At 45.3% G+C, this 18641-nt stretch overlaps 1 protein-coding gene across 2 annotated transcripts in view; it reads right to left on the reverse strand.

Annotated features, from left to right (window-relative positions):
• The window catches only part of fah (fumarylacetoacetate hydrolase (fumarylacetoacetase)), a 58097-nt gene that overhangs the window by 26867 nt on the left and 12589 nt on the right, over positions 1 to 18641 (reverse strand). For both annotated transcript variants that reach the window (XM_054732458.2, XM_054732457.2), the window contains exons 5-9: positions 17296 to 17386; positions 16935 to 17032; positions 16640 to 16692; positions 3814 to 3913; positions 1895 to 2025 (exon numbers count right to left, since the gene is read on the reverse strand). In XM_054732458.2, the coding sequence (XP_054588433.2) occupies positions 1895 to 2025; positions 3814 to 3913; positions 16640 to 16692; positions 16935 to 17032; positions 17296 to 17386 (473 nt within the window). The remainder of the gene's footprint in view (positions 1 to 1894; positions 2026 to 3813; positions 3914 to 16639; positions 16693 to 16934; positions 17033 to 17295; positions 17387 to 18641) is intronic.

Here is an 18641-nt window from a genome sequence, read left to right on the forward strand (position 1 = left end):
TCTGAACTCTAGTGGAAGGTCATTCCACAGCTTATGGCCAAAGACTGTGAAAGACCGGCCTCCTCTAGTTAAGCATTTTGCACATGGAATGACTGGTAAGTCTTGCTGTGATGATCTAATTGCACGTGAAAAGCTGCATTGACCGAGTAGCTCAGAGAGAGAGCTGTGAGCACAGTTGCTTTCAACGAACATTCAGAAAAGTGGTCTCTACTTTGTCCGTCCTTTTGAGCATGTTGAATAGCCCTTGCAACTGCGTATAATAGTGTTGCATGTCTCTGCACAGACTCAGATGGAGAAATATCCTGTTTGTGGACTTCAGTGCTCAGCTCTTCAACACAATCCTCCCAGACCTCCTCCAAGACAAACTGTCCCAGATGAATGTGCCTGTCATGAACTGCAGGTTGATCACCGACTTCCTGATGGACAGGAAGCAGCAAATGAGGCTGGGAAAAATGTTTTAGAGCACCAGTTCCTCTTAGGGTTTTGTTCTTTATGCTGTGCTCTGCTCCCTGTACACTAACGACTGCACCTCTAACCACGAGTGTGTCAAGCTTATCAAGTTTGCAGACGACACCACCGTCTTTGGGCTCATCTCGGATGGGGATGAGTCTACCTACAGAATGAAGGTCGAATGGCTGGTGTCCTGGTGCAGCCATAACAGCCAGATGCTAAATGCACAGAAGAAAGAGGAAGTTGTTGTGGACTTTAGGAAGCACACAGTCCCACTTCCCCCCATAACTTTGTCTGACACTCCCATCATAATGGTGAACTCATGTCGTTTCCTGGGCACCACCATCATCCAAGATCTCAAGTGGGAGCCCATCATCACCTTCATCATAAAAAAGGCCCAGCAGAGGATGAACTTCCTGAGGCAGCTGAAGAGATTTAACCTACCAGTAAAGTAGATTAGGCAGTTCTACACCGCAGTCATCAAGTCCATCCGTACCTCCTCAATCACTGTATGGTATGCTGAAGCTACCACCAGGGACAATAAGAAGCTGCAGCATGTTGTGTTCTCCGCTGAGAAGGTCATTGGCTGCAAACTCCCCTCTATACAGAACATGTACACCTCCAGGACATTGAGGCATGCAGGTCAGATCACAGCAGGCCCATTTCACCCTTAACACAGTCTCTTTGACTTGCTCCCATCTGGCAGGATGCTCTGATCCATTCGGACCAGAACCTCTTGCCACAAAAGCAGTTTCTTCCCCTCTGCGGTCGGACTCATTAATGTCAATCATAGAAGTGGCCACCCCAGTCACTTGAATAAAGTTGCTGCTTCTCTAATTATTGCCTCCCCACATTGTAATCATTTCATGTTTATTTCTTACTTCTAATTTTCGCCTGTCATTTATTTTTTCTTGTACCAAGTACCGCAGCAATTTCCTAATATTGTGATTCTCACACATATGGAAATAAAACCCTTCTGATAAACTAGCCTTTTAAGGAGGCCAGCAAAGAGAGGTCAATTTTATGCTTTGTGGCCAGATTAAAGCTAAGAAGAAATGGCTTGATTGAGCCTGCAGTAAATATCTGGCAATTGTCAGCATACAGATGAAAATTGACCTTGTGCTTCCAAAAAAGTGAACAAAGGGGCAGCAGATAGAGGGAAAACAACAATGCATCCAAAACAGAGCCCTGTGGTACCCCAACAAGACTGACACTGGAGTAGGAGAAGTTGCCAAGCGCTACGCACAGGGCAACACCCCACTCCCCCCACTGCATATCCGGTGATCCCCACCCACTGCTCAAGCTGGGATAATAAAATGTTGTTGTCTACAATGTCGAAAGCTGTTGCTGTATACTAAGCAAACATGTAGCAACAGTGGAGAGGAAAACTCCGGTTTAACAGGAATAAACCTCCACTACTGTAACCTCAAACCCCTGTACTCACCTGGATTGGGTTTGGCTCTACAAAAGGTAAGAGTGCCTCCATTGGCACAACCCACGGTGAGATGGTGGTCCCAAAGTTCTTCCCAAGGAAAGGCCCAAGGGGAACATATTCCCAAGCCTGAATATCTCTGGCTGAGAACAAAGGAAATTAAACCTGAATGAGATGGGTTTCTTGTTTAATGTTTCCAAACCTTCTATTATAGAATAGAATAGAATAGAATATGCTTTATTGATCCCACAGTGGAGAAATTCACTTACTACAGCAGCACATACACTTGGAGAAAAGAAGAAGAAAAATAATAAGATTACAGGTAAACACACAATGGCAGAAAGCTATTATTGTAAATAGAAAGCTCGTGTTTCCAGAACAGCATAGGGGACACAGACATACTTATGTTCATTAGGTATTGCACAAGTATTGAACACATCCTGAATATTGCATTGACATTGTTGTGTACCAGGTTTCTACGCTCTTACTGCAGAGGTTGTTAGGTATTTTAATGTATTACTGTCTTAAATGTTCCGTTTTAAGTAATCAGATGTTAATCTTATGTTGTGAAGTAAGCCACAGAGTTCTTTCTTCTTCTCTCTCTTGGCTCTGGTATGCGGCTGATAAGCATGGGGGTTGGGGAATAGCCTGTCTGGCAACAAGTATCCATGGTTACTGAGTTTCTGGCTGTCAGTCATAAATTAAGACTTTCTTTTTGGAATGTCCCGCCTTAGGTAGAAGCCCCACTGTTATTGGCTAAGTGTGGACAGTGAAGGATTGTTCTTTGTCCTTTTTGTCCTGTGTTTTAATAAAACCAGCTGTGGTGCTTTGGGGAGGCCGGAGTTGATCGGACGAGGGCCTAACAGGCTCTCGTCCTGTCTCTCTCACCACTGCATACAGCGTAAAAAACCTACTGATCCTTTTCTCCTGTGTGGTCATTTTAGGATATAAAAATACCCAACAGAGGGGATGAATGACCTACGGTGGTGTTCTGTTGTACATCTGGGATGTCTCAGTCTGCCTCTGAAGGAGCTGGATGGTTCCAGGCATTATTGGTTTTATAAATGAGGTCATATCTATGAAATACTAATAATGTGAATATCTCTTCTTTTGTCAGAAAACTCTTAATAATAATAATATCCAAACATGGAAACATTACTCCAATCAACGTTAAGAACAAAGTAAAAAAATAGATGAAGTTGATCCTTTCTAGTTCAGGTTCATCTGGGATCAGGATGCAGAGTTTATTCTGTTTTTACACACGTGAGCTTCTGCAGGTCACCTGTTGATGGGGAAAGGTTTGTGCCAGTGCATTTTGGGATTAGTTTTTTTTAGTGGCTTTGTACTGGTCATAAGGCATGTTGAAAAAAATCCCACAGACTAGATAAGGTCATTGTGCAGATCTTCCGAGAACCTTTGTTACTCAGTCTGGCAGAACGTTCATCAATCCTAATCAAATTTACAAGTTTTGTTTTGATTCCAGATCTGGAACTGGAAAGTTCAGACTTTTTGTCTAAAATACATTTAATGTCAGAGAATAAAAGTTTCATTCCTGTGACTTACTTACTGTGCTGATGCAGTTTAAAGTGGTAAATTACTCAAATCTAAACATGCCAAAATATTTCCAAATATTAACCCTAGATGTGAAAGCTGAAATCAGGGTCCAGCAACTACGTATCATATTTTATGTTGCTGCCCAAAGTTTGCAGAGTTCTGGAATTATTTCAGATTAATAAAAATATGAAAGTGTGATTCTTGTGGGTTTTATTAACCATGTAAGTTTTTATAGCCGTAGATGTGTACCTATATATTTGTGCAATTGTACATTGTTGGATGTTTGTTTTAAAAATTAGCAGACATAGTTTCCCATTGACATATTTGAATGAAAAAACTGACTGTGATGTAAAATATAGTGATAGTTCGATTCTCACCACTCCAGTCATTCATGAGAACCATCCCAAAGATGTGCTCATGGGCTTTGTGAATGGGAATGGGCTCCCCCAGGTGGTTTTCTCCCCCGACAAAGAAGGCCTGAACACAAGACAAAAGCAGCTGATGAGGCACATGGCACACTGAAAACTTCCAGAGGTTTTCCTCCAGATACAGTATTTTTGTCTGGTTACACCCTGTATCAGTTGAAGAAAGAAGAAGTTGTCATTTTTAAATAGATAAAAATGACAAGGGGCATCACAACCCCTATAAAAACTTAAAAACACATAAAATAAAACAATGAAAAAAAATACATGAGATCCCTAAAAATACAAAAACAACTTGCTGGGGGTGTAGGAACAGAGAAGATCATGAATGATGGTGCTTGTCCTTGTAAATCAGGGTCCTCTCTTCTGGCACTCACAGAGCACGGTCGCTTCTGCTTTGCTCCCTTATCTGCTTTTTCCCAAGGCTCTTTTTGTCCTGTCTGCCTACAGAGCGCTTCTCTGCATTTCCTCTGGAAATCACTATTTTTCAGAAATGGATTTAATTAATTGGTCATTCAACGCGATTGATAAGATTTTTTCTACGATGAGAACGGAGGAGGGGGCTCGCGCTTGTCCTCACGGGACACATGCAGTGGGATATATGCTCGATTCCTGGAAGAAGTGGAATGTCATCTGTCTCTCTCAGCTGTCCATTGAGGACGTCAAAGATGTGTGGATATTTGGCCTGATGATCACTGGATTTCTTCTGATTGGAATGGGAGGATATCTGGTTTTCCGTAAAATTGGGATGACGGGAGCGATTGGAGGGCGACCCGCACCCATGAACCGCACCATCCGGGCGGAGACCTCACAGACTGGGACATTAATCGAGGTAAATCGCAAGCTGGACAATGTCTTAGCTGCGTTACCGGTGTTAGTGCGCAAATTGGATGTCATCTCGGAGAGGGTCACCGGACGGTGTGGAGATGTTTACTCACCGAATTGGCTTCACTTGGAGGATTTGAATGATCAATGCAGACTTTAAGGCAGAGAGGAAAATTATCTCTGCCTGACCCAAACAAAGTCTTGTTATCGAATCTGACGCCATAAGCAGCCTTGGAGTTGTGTATAAAAAAAACCACGATGGAAGGAATGCAGACAAATGCTGTGAACCCCCCCCCCCTTCAGATTGTGGTCTCCGCACCGAGGTCATCAAGTTGGAGGCACTCGCTGTGCTCTGTGCTTTCCCGTGACCTCCCTCCCACCTGTGGATTCAGTTGGCCGAGCGCCACACAGGCTGCTCCCGCTGAGGAAACCAGGGTCCCAGCCCATCCCCCCTACCTACCGGGTCTCATGTTATGAACTGTGACGTTCGTGCTTGTATGTTGGGTGTTTTTTTTTTGCATAGTAGAGCTACACCCTGCCGGTGTAGCTCTGTTAATGCCTTTTTCTCCCTCCCCGAACTCTCCCCATGTAATCCCCTCTTCATCTACTGAAATGAGCGCCGTTATGGCTGCTCTCGCGGTCTGCCTGTATCTGTCCTGTCTATATGTGTGTGTGTAATCTTGGTCAGGCTGTACTGTGGAGTCAAGTTCCTATGCTCTGGATCGCTGGAGCGCTGGCAATAAAATTCTTTCTGATTCTGATTCTAAAGCCCTAAAAACTACAACATCTCCTCTGGGGAGTGCTCCAAGGCTATATTCTGGGTCCACCATTTTTTTCCATCTACATTCATCCACTGGGCAACATCTGCTGCCCCTTCCTTGTCGAGTACTTTGGTCAGCTGACACAGTGGTTAAATGTGCTTTACAAATATATAAATATGTTATGGTAAAGCATCTTAACTAAACATGGCATGCACTCCCATCGCTACTCTGACGATTGTCAGATTGATTTGGCAGTCAGGTTCCACTAATCTGCTTCTAAAACTCCTGGAAATTAAAATCTGGCTTGCTTCCAACTTCTTAAGGCTCAGTGACAATACTGAGGCCATTCTCCTCAAACTAAAAAGTAATCTTCATGCATCTGCTGCCTTTGATCTTTCCTCCCTAAACCTTAATCCCTGTGTGACCAGCCTTGGGATTAAGCTGGATGGAGATTTTTCAATGTCCTCGTATGTTAATGCCACTGTAGAATCTTGTTTCTTCTAGCTTTGTTGCCTAACCCGACTGAAGCCCATTCTTAAAAGAGAGCACCTGGAATCTGTTATTTGTGCATTTATCACCTCCAGACTATGCCAACCCAGTTCTCATTGATGTAAATGCATCTGTCCTCAACAGAAAGTCCAGAATGCCACAGCAAGACTTCCTTCAAACTCAGATGCTGTCACATCATAACCATTCTAGCCAATGTACACTGGCTCCCAGTGCACTGCTGAGTGCAGCTCAAAGTTTTAACTTATGCCATAAAAGCTCTGGTTTATCTAGCTCCTCTCTACCTGTAAGAGCTGCTCACCCCCTGCATACCCTCCAGGTCATGAAGGTCTGCTGACCACCTACTGGAACACGTTACCAAAATGAGCTGCAAAGCTTGTGGGGAGCGGGCTTTCACTTTTGCTGCACTCTCTTTGTTTGTGTGAAGTAGCAGGGTGATGCGGGTGTCTTTGGAGAATGTGGTCAGAAGCCAAGCACAGGCATTTTTAACTACTTGTAAACAGACCAGGGAGGTGTTGCTCAGACAGGCTTCAGACAAGTAGTCTAAAGCTGGGACCGCATTGCAATTTTTGTGAGAACTCCAGAAAGGTGGCACACTGTACGACACAAGATTTCAGTGAGCCAAACTGCACGATGTCTTGCTCTATTAGGATACGATACATCACGAGTGCACCTCCCAAAAAGCAGACGTCACTAAAAGCAAGGGAAAAACGAACTGTTCAGTAAAAACTGATATTATTGAATTAATGTTAATGTCTCGACTGCTAGAACATCTGGTGCTTTGTTAAAAATGTTTAAACGCAGGTTCATCCTGTTGATAGTCTCCACCAGTCTCCACAGGGAAGACTGACCTTGCCTCAGACCAGCTTGGTCTGGTTTATCAGTAACACTCCCATGAGAAAAAGTCTAGAAACTGCTTTGTTGATTCAGTGTGCACCTGGAGGCGAGCAGCTTCCCGCCTTAGGGTCTACGTAGTACTGTGATATGTGTGTGTGTGTGTTTTTTCAACTCTGTGCTTCAATAAATTCTGCCGGAGGACGTAAGTCTGATGAGAGAGCGATCTGAATCCACGCTTGGTGTGTATTGATTTTTCTCTCCACTTTGCAAAGTCTAAATTGGTTGTTTATAATTGGTATTGGTGTTGAATGATTGATTACAATAACCCCCTGTCCATTAAACTTTCCCTAAGGTAATCCTGGACTGATAAAATTACCTAACATTTTGGTGCCGTGAACCTGTCGTGCTGAGCCAGAAGCTGGGAGGTCCTCTCCTGGGAGCCGACGAGGCGCCGCTTTCTACTAAAGCCCGGGGGGCTGGGATTCCTTCACCGGCCGGCTGCTTAGCTCCGCAGACGAACTTCCACCGACGGCTCACACGCCCCGGATTTGGGGCGAATCCATCACGCATGGGGGGGAGTAAATACCTTTTTTATTTCGCACCCTTTTTCATGAACGGCTTTCATGAATGGCTAAACGGCTGATTGACAGTGTGTTTACGCCTGGGTCTGCCTTTCCGGCGCGAGAGACGTTTTGCACCCCAGCTGTTGTAAGCTGAGTCTTCTCCTGGACCCGGTTGATTGCGGTAGCACTTGTCTACTTGAAATAGAATTGAGAGAAACTGACGGTGGCCATAGATCGCTACCCAGGAGGTTGTAATGGGGACTGAGTCCACGTTCTCGGTCCAACCCACCACGGTTTCAGGTGGGCAGTAATAAGACTGAAATTGCAGACCTATGATAAAAAGCTGCACGAAAAGTGAGCTGACTGAGTAAATAAAACAGCGCTGCGTTAAAGCGGCCAAACGCAGATTGGCTTAAGCACATGCTCCTTTACAGCTGTCAATAGGAGGGGTTTGACGGATTCCTTTGGTTGCTTTCTGCACTGAACTACACCTGGCTGCTGCGCATTGGCAACACATTTAAATCTATTACATATGTACTTGGGATGCACATGGCATAGATAGATGATGTCAACCCGCCATCTTATGGCGCTGTAATGAGACGTTATGTGCAGCCACGTTAAAGCGGATAGCTATAAAAAAGTGCGTTAAAGCTGCCACAGTATATTTGAGCAACGCCGGCTGACCACCGTGTTGGCAAAGTTTATATAAGTTCTCAATAAACACCAGTAAACACACTGTTGCTTTGATTGTTAAATATTTTAGGTGCTGCAGAGGTACGAAATACGATCACCGCTTCATTTGGCTCAAAAGACCCAAACTGTCTCTAAATTCAACCTTTATTGTTTCATGGTTTGTGAGTTTTGTCCTGGTTTTGTTCATTGTGTTTAAGTAAGTTGTTGATTGTGACTAAGCTATTGGTTTTGTCTTTGTCGCATTGTGGTTATAATCTGTGATTGTGTTTAAGTCCGGCTGTGGACTCTGTGTAGTCTGTTTGTGTGTGTGAGGAGGTTCGGCTGAGGTTCTGAGGGTGTGTGTATGTGAAAGAAAGAAAGAAAGAAAGAGGGAAGTGTTGATTTATTGCGGTGGTTGACTGTTTGTGTAAATGTTGTCTGAAAAGTCCATTTTGATTCTTGCCTTCGCCAGCAGTCTGATCCTCTTTTTAATTATTTTCATTTTGGAATTTACCGTGTTCTCCCAGCTTTCTTTACTAAACCAGTGAATGCAACATCATAGATAAAATGGGAAACGCTACATCAGTAGACAGGCTGGAGGAAGACATGAGATTTATGCATCAGCGTCACCCAGACAGCTTAAAATTTATGAAAAAATGGCACAAAAAGTACAAGGTGGACGGAAGATTAAAGGGTCAACAATGGCATGATTTAGTCAGTATTTACAAAGTTAAAGCTGCAGCAGCCACAGGAAACATTAAATTAACTAAGGAAGAACAGTTAAGAGTGGCGACGTTGTGGCGAGATGAAACAGATAAAAAACGAGCGAGCATTCAGAAAAGTAAAGAGAGAGAGAAGGACAAAAAATGCGAAGTAGGGAAAAAGTCTATGTGTTAAAAAAACTGTGTGACGATTTATCCCTTGGGCCAGCTCCTCCGCCTTATCTAGGGGCTGTGGCTGCTCCCCCACCGGAGCCTCCCGCTCCGCTTGCGGGCGGAGCAGCAGGACAACCGCTCCACGCAGCTTCGGCTTCTGCTCCTCCTGTGGAGAGCACCCCTGAAGCTGTAAAGCGCACTCCTTCTGCTCCTCCAGCTGAGGAGAAACCCCCGCTTCCTGTTGCACAGGACCCAGTCAAACACAAAGAGCAGCCAGTTGTTAGACTTAAAGCAGGAAAAGTGTCTCTACCGTCCACGATGGTGACACATCAGCAAGGAAAAGCTAACAGAAAACATGACAACGTGACTCCTCTAGGCGATGAGGGGTCTGACCACTCTTCTGAAGATGAGGGACTTGCTAGGGGACTTTACCCCATGATTCAGGTCCCCACATATGACGGGTCCAATCAATATGTGTTCAGACCCTGGTCCCTTAAGGATGCTAGAGAGGTCGCTGAGCAGGTTACACCTCACACTGATGATCCAGATAAATGGGTTTCAGACATGATGGAGGTGATCCACTCCTAGCGCCTAAGCGGTCATGAATTAGGACAGCTGGCTCAAGCGAGCCTTCAAAAACATTGGCACCGAGTCCAAGGCCAATTCACAGGGAGATGCCCTAACGGAGCCGTGGCTCTCTATGATGAGGATCAGGGAACTGGAGAAATAATTGGAGATTTAAAGACCCAGTTTGATATTCTGGCAACAAATGTAAAACAATGCTTCAAGAAAGTTCCTAAACGAACCCAGTTAGCCTCAATTTAACAAAAGCCTGATGAATCTGTGGATGATATCCGTTCCAGATACCAAACTCAATTCAACATCCACAGTGCCCTCACACCTGATATGGATATAGACGGGCCATACGTGAGACATTTATGCTCTGATTTGTTGAAAGGTTTCCTGCCTGCAGTTACTGCAAGGATTACAACTCACTTCATTTCCTGGGAAACCTGCAGCATTGAGGACCTGATGATAAATGCTAGACATGCAGAAAAGGTCCTCCAGAGCAAAGATAAAAAGCCAAAACCCCCTAAATGAGGCCCACGGGACTTCCTAGAGGAAACTGAGGAAGAGGCTGTTTATTATCAGCAGGGTAACAACAGGGGGAATTTTAGTCCCCAGGGGAGTGGTCGTCACAACAACCAGAGACGGTGGACCTCTCAGGACCGCTCACAGCCACCTGTTTGTTGGATTTGTGGAGGTCAAGGCCACCTCTCACGTGATTGCCCCTCCGATTCAGATGGCCCGGGTGACGGATGACCCAACAGGGGCCCTGAAAGAGGCAGAGGTTTCCAGTCACGGGGCAGCCAACCTAGCCGTAAGCATGTCAATCGCCAGCCCAATCACACCCGATTCAGACAGGTGCGAAGGGATGACTTTCAGCAATGACTAGCAGCTGGTTCTGATGCCTGGAAGGAAGAAAATAATGTAGTTGATTGTTGCGGAGCTTGGGAACTGCTTAATGTCCTAAAAGAAAAGCCTTTTATCAAACTTAATGTTGGAGGACAGAGTGTGGAGTTCCTGTGTGATTCTGGTGCATGTCGAACGGTTATTTCTTCCGGGGTGAAATTACCCAGGTCTCAGAACAGCATATTGGAGCCACCACTCGCTCATCTCTGTCTAAACCTGTTCTGGTGGATGATCCGGTGACAGGACTGGAAAAAAGAATCTCCCTGGTCATAGCACCTGACTGCCCCTTAAATCTTCTGGGCAGAGACCTCATGTCAGAACTAAAGATCTCTATTGTCCCAATACAAGATGGCATGAGGGCAGTTCAAGTGGCTGATAATTGTTGGTATCGCCACGACCCCACAGGTGTCTATTATTCGTTGCAAATTGCCTTTGATGTAAATCTAACAGAAACAGAGCTCGTTATGAGGACAGTGCGTCCGGTGCTCACTGACACGACCAAAGATGAGATGCCTTTGTCGCAACTCCATGTGACAATGGCCCTCAGACCAGGTCCTGATCTATCATATCAGGCCTCCTTTCTTCCTATGCCACCTGTTGTGTTGACCACCTCCTATGTGATAACAGATGGAGAGTCCAATTCTGCAGCTTCTGTGTCACTGCCAACCAACATGAAAGCTTTTCATGATTTGCCCACTGCTCCACACATTTCTCTGACTAAAAGAAGCTCCTCACGCTGGAAAGATTTGGGCTATAAGGTCAACGCTGCATGTAATGCCACAGATTTTGTCCCAGTTCAACTTGATAAAGATGACCAATGGCAGTACAGTGCAAGCACAGGTCTCTATTGCCTTCCTTTGCTTGTACTACTCCAGTGTGTGACTGCTGTTAACCCTTTGCAGTGACTGACTGACTCTGCGTTGTTGACGGCTGAGGAGGAGGAGCAACTTAAACAGATCCCTGAAACACTTTGGTCCACAGGCCCGACTGATGTCGGCCTTTTGAACGCAATGCCACCTGTTCAGATTAAACCAAAATCCCAGTTTAGGCCCAGAGTTAAACAGAACCCGTTGTCCCCTGATGCAGATAAAGGCATTACTCCAGTGATATCAGATCTCCTGGAAGCTGGAGTTATCAGACTTTGTCCTGATTCTCCATGTAATACGCCCATCTGGCCTATAAAAAAGGCTGATGGAAAAGCTTGGCGTATGATACAAGATCTCAGAATGGTTAACTCTGCTGTGCAAACCCGTGCTCCACATGTGCCTGATCCACACACGATGTTAAATTCACTCAGGCCTTCCAGGAAGTACTTTTCTGTGATTGATCTGAGCAATGCCTTTTTCAGTGTTCCTGTTCATCCTGACTCGCCATTTTGGTTTGCTTTCACCTACAAAAACTCAAAATATACTTTCAACTGTCTACCGCAAGGGTTCGCTGATAGCCCCACTATTTTCACTGAAGCAATCACTAACTGTCTCGCTGATTTTCAATGTTCAGCAAATTCACAGATTCTTGTTTACATGGATGACGTTTTGGTTGCCTCTGATGATGCCGACTCTTGCCTCACATTCCTCATTATGCTGAAAAAATCCAGCCCCTTTCTGAAATGATACATGGCCAAAAGATGGAAATGAATGATAAACTTTCCTGGACCTCTTTAACAGAAGCAGCTTTTGTAAATCTTATTCCAATCTTGAGTTTTCAGCTGCTTTGTAAAGCAGCTGCTTTTAAAAACAAAATGAAACATAGTAAACAGGCTGGGGGAGGCTGGGTTGATCTTAAGAGATGGCCAATTTAAAGATGTGGGTTTTAAGCAGTGGCTTAAAAGAAGAAAGAGAGACGGCATTCCTGATGTTTAGTGGGAGAGAGTTCCAAAGTGTCGGGGCAGCGGCTGCAAAGGCTTGATCCCCCATGGTGCCATGTTTTGTTTTGAGAGGGGAAAGGAGGTTGGAGTCAGCAGAAAGGAGGTGCCGGGAAGGAGAATGATGATTGAGAAGTTCCGTCAGATAGGATGGTGCAAGGTTATTGAGGCATTTGTGAGTGATGAGGAGCAATTTGTAATTGATCCGGTATGAAACTGGGAGCCAGTGAAGTTGATTGAGTACTGGAATTATGTGGTCCCTGGAGCGAGTGTGGGTGAGTAAACGTGCTGCTGAGTTTTGGATGTATTGAAGTTTTATTAGGGCTGAGGAAGGAAGTCCGTAATGAATGCTGTTGCAATAGTCCAGTCTAAAGGTTATGAAGGCAAAGATGAGTGTTTGGGCAGTGGAGTCAGTGAGGGATGGACGGAGACAAGCATTGTTGCGGAGGTGGAAGAATGATACCCTGGTGATGTTGTTGATGTGGGACTTGAAGGAAAGAGAGGAGTCAAAGATGACGCCGAGATTACGGACTGAAGAGGAGGGAGTCACTGTGAGACCATCAATTTGTAGGAAAATATTTTGAACTGAGGGTAGGAGAGATTTGGGACCAGTTATAATGAGTTCTGTTTTGGAGCAGTTCAACTTGAGGAAGTTGGTGTCCATCCAATGTTTTATGTCAGAGAGGCATCCTGAGATCGTGAAAAGAATGACTGGGGTGATTGATTTGCTAGAGATGTAGAGTTGTGTGTCATCAGCGTATCAATAAAAGTGGAGACCGTGTTGGCGTATGATATGACCAAGGGGGAGCATGTAAAGGATGAAGAGGAGTGGCCCCAGCACAGAGCCCTGTGGAACACCGTGGGTTCCAGGAGCTTTGAGAGTAGTGGGAGGTTAGAGATGGGCCTGAAACTATCAACAGAGTCTGGGTTCAGACCGGGTTTTTTCAGAATGGGAGTAATGGAGGCGATTTTGAGTGAAGGTGGGGCAGATCCAGTGGTTAGGGAGGTGTCTATGATACTGATAATGAGAGGGGAGAGAAAGGGAAGACAGGTTTTGAGGAGGGGAGAGGGGATTGGGTCTGAATTACAGGTGGTAAATTTCATGGATGAGAGGAGCTTGGCTTAGTCAGTTGGGGTGAGAGCTGTGAAGGTGGAGAAGTAATAGGTAAGTGGTGGGTTAAGTTTGGGTTCCGCGGTGGAGCCAGTAGACAGAGAGGAAGCGATCTGACTGTGAACTGATGCGATTTTTGAATGGGAATGCGTCAAGAAATTGTTGTATTTGTGTGATGTGAAGGTGGTTGAAATGTTGTCCTTAGGTTGGGATAGTTTGCTGAAAATGGAAAAGAAGGTGCGGGGGTTTGATGAATTGGATTGGATTGTGTCGGACTAGAACTTGGAACGGGCAATATTGCAAGCTGTTTTGTACATCGTGGTGTTTGTAGATTTGGCTATGGACAGTGAGACCAATTTTCTTAGAAAGGCGTTCCAGTTGTCGTTGCTTTTTCTTCAGAGCATGGAGTTCCGGGGTATACCAGGGAGCAGACTGAGCAAAGGGCACAGTTAGTGTTCTGGGGGTGGGGGGGTGGGGGGGTGGGGGGGGGGATTTAGGAAGGTGGAGAGACTATTGTTGTAGTGATCGACAAGTTCAGAAGGTGTAGCGTCAGCAGGGGGAGAGAAACTGGAGATGATGTCCGATAAGCAGGATGAGAAAGCGGCTGAGGGAAGAGACTTAAGATTACGAATGGTTATTGTACGTTTTTGTTTGGGCCAGGAGATGGGTAGGTTCAGATCGATGGTAATGGCCATGTGGTTAGAAATGGTTAAGTCAGTTAATGAGAGGTTTTGGATGGTCAGGGAGTGTGTAGTACAAACTAGGTCCATAGTGTGACCATGTCTGTGTGTGAGGGAGTTTATGTGTTGAGTCAGGTTGAAGCAGTTTAAAATGTCCAGGAAGTCGGCTGTGAGCTGAGATTTAGGAGAGTCGACATGAATGTTGAAATCCCCTAGGAGGAGAACAGATGGAGGAGAGCTGAGTGAGAAAATGACTGAAATCTGAAAGAAAGTTTTGGTTCATTTTGGAAGGACGGTAGATTACGGCAACCAATAGTGACCAACCAACCGCTTACAGTATAGCGAGGCGAAAGATGAGTGAGGCAGTTTCTCAGTTGAAACAGTACTATGATAAGAAGGCCAAGGCCATGCCCTTGCTGCCAGGAGAACGAGTGTGGGTGCGGGAGAGAAACAGGCAGGGCAGAGGGAAACTGTGTACATGGTGGAGCAATGACCCCTATGTGATTTTGGACAAGGTGGGAGAGACGAGGGTGGTGTATCGGGTGCAACTTGAAAAGGGTGGTCGCCAGCAGACGATGCTTAGGAATGCATTAAAGTTGGGTAGCGCACCCCCTGTAGACATTTTGCCACCAGTGGCAGAGCCTGAAACAAACTTTCAAGGGCTTCTAGAGACTTTAAAGTTGCCGGAACCGTTGTTCTATGGGTTTATTCCTATGGCTCCACCTGGGCCTCCGCAAGATGGACCACAGGAAGCGGTGCAACGCTCCGCTCGGCCTAGTTTTGGCAAACCACCAGACAGGTATGGTGACTGAATTGTTCACGTCGCAGGGACTGACGACGTCAAGAAGTGGGGGATGTCATACGGGCAAAGTTGGGTTTTATTGTGTTTTTCCTTCCAGTGTGGTGTAGTTTAGTGTGTATTCTTTTTATTTAGTTTTTATTGCATGTGTGCTTTTATTCTGAAAAATCCGGGAAGCTGGGTGGATGTGTGCTTTTATTCTGACAAGCTCAGACAGATGGCACCCCACCTGGGCATTTATCTGCACCAGTGGAAGATTAGGAGTTTGTTCTTCTTTGGAGACGACGGCAGAGTGGAGAGTTGCCGGGTGGAAGGACACCGATTGTCTGTAACGAAGCTCCATGAAGATGCAGGCAGAGTATGCCTCTGCCCTGGCGTGTGAGTAGCAGTCTGTGAAAAGGTGTGACCCGCCGGTATGTGATTGAGCAGTGACTGCCGTCTAAATTCACTGGCAGGTGCAGCCCGCGACGGAGGACGACGGTGTGGCGCGGAAGGACGTCCGAGCCAGTGATTGACCTGCACAAGGCAGGCGAATGAGGAGAACGGCAGTGCGGCGGAAAAGAACCCTGAAGGAGGCGGTGGTGACAGGGCCAGAGGACCAAGGAGGACAGTTCTGCAGAAGAGAAACTTGCCCCACAGCGCCCAGATAAGGCTGCAGACTCTCTCCAGCCCTAGTTCTGGCAACTGGTTTTACTTTGACTGGCTTAAAGCTTTTTAGTGACTTTTTAGTTAGCTATTTTCTGAATAAACCCTGGTGTGGTGGCTAACCAGCTGATTTCTTTGGTTTTTAGCAGTCACTCTCAACTTTACCTCGTGTAACCCGTGGGAGGAATTTTATATTCTTTGGTCATATACCGTAGCCTGCCTACCCGGTAGTAAGGTGCCACATAACGATGGGCTGTCAGAGCAGCCCCGTCCACCCTCGTACGTCCTTTAACTTACAGTTGAGCTAAATTAGGCTGTGAACAGTAATTATTCTACGTGAGGAAATAGAAGGCTGAGCTTGTGCTAAGCCATTGGAACCAACCGAAAACCATCCGCAGAAGGGGCTCAGGTCTGCTGTGTATTCACAGCAGTACCTGTCTATGAATGTCTCGGCAGCAGTGGGTTTTAGACATATTTTCTGCTAGGTCCTGAAGGTGAGGATCAGACGTGCAGGGGAAAAAAAGACTATGTTTTATTCCTGCCTCCCTCAGTTTCTGATGCATTTTGGCGATCGGTGAGGATTGTGTGCCTATCCGGTGTGCTCGGTCCACTTTCAATCCATCTGGGAAGCTGTCGGGTTTGAGAAGTTTTGGAAGGAGATCAGTTATGAAGTGCTCTCTGCCGCTGAGTATCCAGACTCGTCCTCTGTGTAGAATAGACAGAGGGCGAGTCTGGCAGGCCAGGCTACAAAAATGTGATTGCTTTACAAAAAAAAGTGGTGTACCACCGAATGAAAAAAGGATTGATCTCACCACGCCTGGCGTTAACGATCCTGGAAGTCCTTCATCATGGCAATCCCCTTTAATACTCCTGCCTGCGGCTTTCTCCACAATAGCGTCCTTTTATTGGCAGTGGACGCTCATAATTGATAAATGACCTGCACATGCACTGAAACAACACTGAGGTGTTTGTGTGCATGCTGTCCAGTAGCTAATATTATAATTAATAAAATCTGGGTTTTTTTCATAAGCCTGATTGCTTGGTGCCCCCCTGGCCGCTCGGTGCCCTACGCATTTTGGGTGCAACGGCACTGCCGCAGACTGAAGTACAGTAGAGAAAGTTAACAGTGAAAGGTTTTAAAGCGTGGCTCACAACTGTGCAGTAATTACCATCTCTAGCTCGATGTCCAGCTGCTTGGAGGGGCCGAAGACCGGAGGCTTTGCTGAGACAAAACACACAGAGACAGCTTTTACTTCGACTGTTTCACTGGTCTCTTACATAGCTGTAGGTTTAATTTGTATTCATACAAAGTCAGAGTATGGCTGTAATCTATTTTTGCCTGATAGGTTTAACAAGAGAGGGGTACTGAACACAGCCACTGGAATTCAGGTACACCATCAAACATTTACTTATACACGATGTGTAACGACGAGCTGTAAACTGTGAATTCAGCAAAAGTTTTACTCTGATCTGGTCTCATCTGGCCCCTTGGGCGGCGAATGGGGGTTCCTGAAACTACAACCGATGACGCTCTGCCGTGGTATCCCACTGGAAGTCTCAACCTGCAAAACACATCCAACCATTCAACACCACAGGACCAAACACACTGCAAACCTGCGGGGCACTTCTTCAAATAGAAACGCACAATAACAGCAGAAGGATAAAAACATCTTTTAAATAACATTTTAATGTGTGTCTACAATTGTGAGCTAGCTTTTCCCATGATGCACCAGAGGAGCGCTTTCTTAAAAATACTCTCACTGAGTGTTTTGTTCGTCCTTTCTGGAGCTACGGGAGCTAAGTGTGCTGATGCTAGGGCTTGTACCAGTTTGGCATCAAAGCGTTCTCCTTCCCTCGGAACATGGTGCCAACATTTGTCGCGTGATCTCTGGATGAGTAGAAATCAGTGTAATCTCCTGTGAAACACAGAGTTTAATTAACCCTACGGAGCCGTGGTGACACTGCTGTCACAACCAATTTCAAACATCTGCTAAATGGCTTCCTGAGTCAAAAATTCAAGTTTGAAAACCCTGAGTGACATTCTATCCATACATACAGTCCAGGCCAAAAGCTTCTCATTCAATGTGTTGTCTTTATCTTCATGAACAATTGGTAGACTCACTGAAGGCATCAAAACTATGAACACATGAGGAGTTGTGTACTTAGTCAAAAAAAGGTGAAATAACTGAAAACATGTTTTATATTCTATTTTCCTCAGAATAGCCACCCTTTGCTCTGATTGCTGCTTTACACACTCTTGGCTTTCTCTTGATGAGCTTCAAGAGGTAGTCATCCAAGACTGTTGGAAAACCATTTCAGGTGACTACCTCATTTATTTATATAGCACTAAACCACAAGAGTTCAAGACAGTTCACAATGTAAACATTACAACTGAACCTATTATCAGTGCACTGACTTCAGTTCATTCTGCCAGTTAAGTGTAAGAAAATCCAGCAGATCACATCGAGTCATTGACTTACACGTGGATAAGAAGGTAAAAAACACACACACACTTTGAATACATTTGTTAAGCTAACATGGATGATACATTGTGAGTCCATGGCTGCACCCAAATTGAGGGATAGGATGCTTGTGAGAAGTGCTTAATTTGTACTTCAAAAAATTCCAGAATGCAAATAGTGATGTGGGACCAAAGTTCACTGAGGGCAAAGCTGGCACCAATAGTGGGTTTTGCATCTTGATGCCGCAGCAGCAAGACTCCCACTCTCTGAGCTTTGGTTTCAATCTATGTTTAAAATGCGGCTTACACACCAGGTTTATTGGGGGGCCAAAAGCCCAAGTTAAACCAGAGTTATACTGAAATAATTAACCACATTTTTAGACCATCAGATAAATTGGGAAAACCGTGACTGTGAGAGCTGAGAGGAGATGAGCTCACAAACAAAAAAATAAAACACAAAAACATGAGATCCCTTTGCTGTTGGTGGAAATCTCACATATTCAACTGATAAGGATGGTTCAGTAGCGTTTTACTGCAGAGGGACGGAGGAAGCTGCGCTCGGTGACAGCGGGTGTGATGATCTGTCATTGAGCGGAGCTGCAGACTACACAGCGAGACATTTACAGCAAAAGTTTAGATAGATATTGGAGCAATTTGTGGCAGATAGTTACTTCTCTATAGTTTAGTGGGGTTTTTATGTATAAAGAAGG

The sequence above is a fragment of the Nothobranchius furzeri genome, chromosome 9, assembly GCF_043380555.1.
Source record: "Nothobranchius furzeri strain GRZ-AD chromosome 9, NfurGRZ-RIMD1, whole genome shotgun sequence".
Classification (NCBI taxonomy): Eukaryota; Metazoa; Chordata; class Actinopteri; order Cyprinodontiformes; family Nothobranchiidae; genus Nothobranchius; species Nothobranchius furzeri.